This window comes from Desmodus rotundus, chromosome 11 (genome assembly GCF_022682495.2).
Source record: "Desmodus rotundus isolate HL8 chromosome 11, HLdesRot8A.1, whole genome shotgun sequence".
NCBI lineage: Eukaryota > Metazoa > Chordata > Mammalia > Chiroptera > Phyllostomidae > Desmodus > Desmodus rotundus.
The window spans coordinates 67438895-67444894 of record NC_071397.1 but is presented as its reverse complement, the minus strand read 5'-3'; the positions used below and the strand labels follow the sequence as shown (position 1 = coordinate 67444894).

General features: G+C 38.6%; 1 protein-coding gene across 2 annotated transcripts in view; it reads left to right on the top strand.

The window, feature by feature from the left end:
- Positions 1 to 4882: 4882 nt before the first annotated feature.
- Positions 4883 to 6000, top strand: part of TRAPPC3L (trafficking protein particle complex subunit 3L) — a 37227-nt gene continuing 36109 nt past the window's right edge. Inside the window, exon 1 of one of the 2 annotated variants that reach the window (XM_024552149.3) lies at positions 4883 to 4936. Coding sequence is in view for 1 of the 2 variants with exons in the window: in XM_024552148.4 (XP_024407916.1) it covers positions 5110 to 5151 (42 nt within the window). In the remaining variant the exon portion in view is untranslated. Of the gene's footprint in view, positions 5152 to 6000 lie in introns of both variants that reach the window. The other variant, XM_024552148.4, reaches the window with a different exon arrangement.

The window sequence follows — 6000 nt, the reverse complement described above, 5'->3', positions numbered from 1 at the left end:
CATTTTTACAAGTTCCCAATAAATTAGTTGCCAAAACATATTGATTATGTATAAAATTGCATGGGAAATTTCAGCATTAATATCTAATAACAAGGAAACCGACTTAAAAACCATGATAACAGAATGCTACAGATTAGGGGCTGGCAATCTATGGTTCAGGGACCAAACTGATTTGCTGCCTATTTTACGACTTTTGAGCTAAGCACGGGTTTTACATTTTAAAATGACATGTGAAAATTGCATGACATTCAAATCTCAGTGTTTATAAATACAGTTTTACCGGCGCATAGCCATACTGGCTCCTGGGACGTCGGTAGCTGCTTCCCCACCACAGCCACAGCGATGAGCAGCTGTGGCAGAGCGTGTGGCCACGAAGCCCACAGTATTGACTCTCCAGCCCTCACAGAAAAAGTTCGCTGACCTTTGCCAAAGAGCTGTGCGAATAAATAAATTAACTAGACTGACAGCTATAGGTATGCACAAACCTTAACGAATAATTTTTTAAATTGCATTTTATTGATTATGCTATTACCGTTGTCCGGATTGTCCCCCTTTTGCTCCCTTCACCCAGCACCCCCACTCCTTCGGGCAACCCCCCCACCCCATTGTTCATGTCCACGGTCATGCGTATAAGTTCTTAGGCTACTCCATTTCTTATACTGGACTTTACATCCCCATGGCCACTCTGCAACTACCTATTCGTACTTCTGAATCCCCTCACCTGTTCACGCTTTCCCCTCCTCTGGCAACCACTGAAATGCTCTCTGTATCCACGATTCTGTTTCTATTCTTCTTGTTTGCTTAGCTTGTTATTTAAATTCAATTGTTAATAGATTTGTATTTTTTGCCATTTTATTGTTCATAGTTTTGATCTTCTTTTTCTGAAATAACTCCCTTGAACATTTCATATAGTAATGGTTTGGTGATGATGAACTCCCTTAATTTTTTCTTGTCTGGAAAGCCCTTTATCTGTCCTTTGATTCCAAATGATCACTTTGCTGGGTAGAGCAATCTTGGCTGTAGGTCTCTGCTTTTCATGACTTTGAATATTTCTTGCCAGTCCCTTCTAGCCTGCAAAGTTTCTTTTCAAAAATCACCTGACAGTCTTATGGGAACTCCCCTGTAGCTGACTAACTTCTTTTCTCTTGCTGCTTTTAAGATTCTCTCTTTATCTTTAAACTTTGGCATTTTAATTATGATGTGTCTTGGTGTGGGCCTCTTTGCATCCATGTTGTTTGGGACTCTGTGCTTCCTGGACTTACAAGTCTACTTCCTTCACCAAATTAGGGACGTATTCTTTCATTATTTTTTCAAATAGATTTCCAATTTCTTGCTCTTTCTCTTCTCCTCCTGGCATGCCTATGATGTGAATGTTGGACTTCTCTCTTGTAGTTGTCCCAGTGACTGTTTATACTATCCTCATTTTGAGGAATTATTTTTCCTTCTTATTGGTCTGATTGGTTATTTTTTATTCCTTTATGTTCCAAATCATTGATTTGATTCTTGGCTTCATCCATTCTACTGTTTCCCTGTGAATTGTTCTATATATCAGTTAATGTATCCTTTGTTTCTGACTGGATGTTTTAATGCTATTAAAATCCTCACTAAGTTCCTTGAGCATCCTTAAACCAATGTTTTGAACTCTGCATCTGATAGATTGCTCATCTCCATTTCATTTAGCTCTATTTCTGGAGTTTTGATCTGTTCTTTCATTTGGACCATGTTTCTTTGTCTCCTCATTTTGGCAGCCTCCCTGTGTTTGTTTCTATGTATTAGCTAGAGCTGCTATGATTCCCTGTCTTGGTGGTGTGGCCTGATGTAGTAGGTGTCCTATTGGGCCCTATCACCCAAGCTGGGTACTCAAGATGCGCCCTTCATTTGCACTGAGTACTTAGCAAATAACTTTGAAGAAAAAATTCAAGCTGTAAGGTTTGTGCAGTATGATACATTATGTAAAGCTTTAAAACAAAATAATTTATGTTGATAATTTCATATTTAAAAATAAGTTTAATAGAGTCTATGGGGAGTGAGTAAGTAGAGAAGGAAATTGTAAACCATTCTTTCAAGGAACTATGTAGAAAAAGTGGGAGCATTGATTGATTAGAAGTCACTGTTGGGATTTCAAAGTCTTGCTGTAAAGGAGTTTTTTGATGACAAATTCTTGATTTCTTATTGTTGTTTACTGTTAGAAGGAATAATGACTTCATTTGCAGTACCTTTGGGTAACTTATCAAGGATTGTGAATGATTATTTCTATGAGTAAACAATTTTCTATTGGGCTTTATAGCCAAATGGTCTCCATGTTGAAGACAGCTTGCTGTGGCCTATCCAACATATGACATGTCTGCTCCTCAATAGGTCCCTGGGTGTGGCTTTGCCTTGTCGGAAGGTTTGTGGATGACCTCAGATGGTCATCATCTGGCTGACATGTTAGTAGATGTTCTACTTTCTTAGCATCTCCCCAAGTCACTACTCAGCTTCCCAGGTACCTCCCAAAGTATGAGTATAGGGGGTGGCCCAGTCCCCCATTTACGTGGGTTGATAAACACTGCAGAGCAGATATGACAAGACTGAAGAACGTATCGTACTTCCAACCCCAGCTCTGAATTCAGTCCTAGGACACCGAAAGAACTCTAAATAAAAGAGGAAAAAGTTCTCTTCTGCATTATTTTAAAATGACTCCTCTTTCTCGTTTGCTACCAGAGCAGACACTGTTGATTTTCAACCAGTGTGCCACAAGAATTTTAAAACATGTGATACTTGACTATTTTCAGGGGCACTGACCTCTTTTCCTTTCAATTGTCAAAAAAAAAAAAGGCAACAGCCAACACAATAATAGCCATCTAGTGTGAATGAATCAAAATTATACCTTTCAGATCAGCAAAAAATGTACTTTTTGGTGTGCCTCAGAAATTTAGCAATTAGTTTATGTGTGCCACAAGACGTAAAAGGTTGAAAATCGCAGATCTACATGCTTGAGGCAACCTCCATGCCTTCTTCCATTTAAGTAAAGTGTGGTTTTACATGAAAAGAAGGAGGCTGGGGGACACAGGTCTAAATATGATCATAAGAGCTGCTGAAACTGGGTTTCTCAGTCTGCAAACCAGTCAACCACTGCCCCAGAGTCAGTGCCTACGGCTGTGTTGTGCAGGCTGTGCTTTTGCACGGTAGTCGGGGCGGCGACTCCTTCCTAAAGCCACACGGTCCTGGCTGCAGGGCTGGGACTGAAGGGGGACCCGACGTCAGTCTGGAGGAAGAGCTGGCTGTCTCTAATGTGCCCATGTTGTCCTGAATTCTCATGGTGGCCCTGTTGTCACCATACCTCAACCTTTAGAGTTTGGTAAAATTGATTCCGGTATCACCTCTCCCTCCCACCAAGTATGCAAGACTTTTCTATGCTTTTTTTTTTCCCCCAGGGATCTCCCATGCAGAACTCAGAATCGCCCCAAACTGGGTCTCGGTAGCTTTTGTGAATCTATCTCCAAAATATTTTTTGTAACATACAGTGTGTGGTAAAAAAAAAAATTTTTTTTTCTTTACTTGGAGTCAGCAAATTTAGCCCAAATCTCTCCTTGTTGCCTATTGTCTCGTTAACACTGAAAACATTTCTTAACCTCTCTGACTTTTAGATTCCTATCCTATGACATGGTAGTGATTGCAGTACTGACTACTTCACAAAGTGTAGACGAATTAAAATGAGATAAAGAAAATGAAATCATGTGGTAAAGTGTAAGTTTATATAAGTATGAGGTGCTGTCAAACTACTACCGAAAAGCCCCCCTAAACCTACAACTCAGCCAAGCTGATTTTCCTGAGAATGGGGTCATAGAACATAGGTATTAATAGAAATCCCACAGATGTTGTAGAATCCCATCCAATATATTCACCTTCAAGAATAATCTATAGTAATTATTGTTTATATAGTACATTATAGTGCGCTTTATAGCACACATGATCTCTTTGATATTCACAATTATTCTGTGAGGTGGTATTATTATTGCCATTTTGCAGATGTGGAAACTGAGCCAGAGAGCAATAAAATGGCTTGCCCAAGTCACACAGCCAGTAAATGGTGGAGCTGCAGCTTAGCCTGAGCCTCCCATATCCTCCCAGGCTCTTTCAACTACACCGTGCTCCTCTTCAAAGTCGTCAGTAGTCTGTCACTTTATAGCAAGACTTTTTCAGAGCACACAGAGCTAATTTTTCATTGACTCAAGTCATAAGAAGCAGGAAATACTTTCTTAAACTTAGTTTCAAGCTTCTATTTCTGGAAACATTTTGATCCTCCACACCCTGCAGTTATCAAGATGAGAGAGATTCTTTTTTCAACTTTAAATATCTATACTTCTGCATAAATAGAGGGAGCTTTCAATAGCCAGCATCTCGAGGACACTCAAAAGAAAGCTAAGGGCTTGCTTTCTCTGCCAGAATAACCATACATTATTAAACTGTAGAACACCCATTCTGAGCAACAGTTTTATAAGAAAATATTAGCACCCAAATGCTATCACTTCTTCAAATTGCTGGTTATGGGTAAAAAGTTACTAGGTATATTTGAATTTTTTAATCACACAAGATGGGGTCTGTGATGACCATTATTTGGAGGATAATATGAAAGCCATTATAGCTGATTAGGTCTGAATCCAGGATTTAGTGCCGACAGATTGCTGATCCCGTCTTGAGTTCACACAACAATCAATACAAAGGCATTTGAATAATGGTAACATTTAGATCTGTCTTGGAATGTGAAGGTTTCTGTTTGTGATTTTAAAACAATGCTTTGGCATGAGAGCAAAACACCACTCTCATACTCCCTTGGGCTAAAGAATTTTCAGTAGATGGTGCTTCTGATCTGACTTCCCACTCTCAGTTTTTATGCCTCCAGATTACAACTCAGCCTCACAAGTGAAGCAGTACTTATTTGATCAATAGCAAGGTACGTGGCCACCTCACAGTTCTGTTTATGATTGTCCTCTTCCGTTCGGCAAAGAGCAAAAGCAGGGGAGCACATAAGTAGCACTGGTGTCTCACAGCGAGGAGGGACCAGCAAACAGAAAGCAAAGCCGAAGGAAAGAAATTGAAGGTCCCATTCTTCATCTACCAAGCACGATGTCTCGCCCTGCACATAGAAGACCAGAATACCACAAAATAGTAAGATCTTTTTATGATCGTGTTCTCAAAGATGTCTTATTCTACTGCAGAAAAATGTTATAAATAATTTCTGAGTCATTTTGAGAGGCAAGGAGAATATTTCAGTGAAGCAAGGGAGTGCAGAGTGGAGTGAGTCATAAATGACACCTCTGGGAATAGTTACAACAGTCTCCTACATACTGTAACAGAATAATTGACTCTTTATCTATATTCCAGGGTCTTATTTTCTGATGGGTTATATCTACAAAACTGTCAAAGTTTTCATAGCTTATGAGGTAGAAAATGAAATTCATAGAAAATAGTTGATTATATATTAAATTAAGTAAGAATAGATCATCAAAAACTTGGCATGAAAACATTGTCTTTAAAAATATATCACCTAGTCTGAAATGTTAGGCGGTATCATTATAATTTGATACATGCTATTATTTTTTCTACATATTCCCAGTTCCGAGTTATTTTTAACACTTAATTAGTGCAGATTAGATTTGGATATCCTTTCTTGTTATAGGTTTAGACATCCAGAAGTTACATGAGTGAAAGGTCCTCATTAAGTTTAAATCTCTGCTAATTATTTCAGGAGACTGATGGGCATTGCATAAAATTAAGTAATTTTAGCCATGAGTACTTAAAACTGTATAATGAACTTATGTACACCCCAGTTGGAAATGCCTACAGATGTACCCTCTGGCATTCTGGGATCTTGATTTATTTTTATGTGGGGCTCTCATATGCTAAAATATATTGTATATAGTTCATACTATACCTAAATCACTTGATATTTATCCTGATATATCCAAAACTTCTTGAAATAGTTAGTGTCTACTTTTCATATATGAAAATGATTGT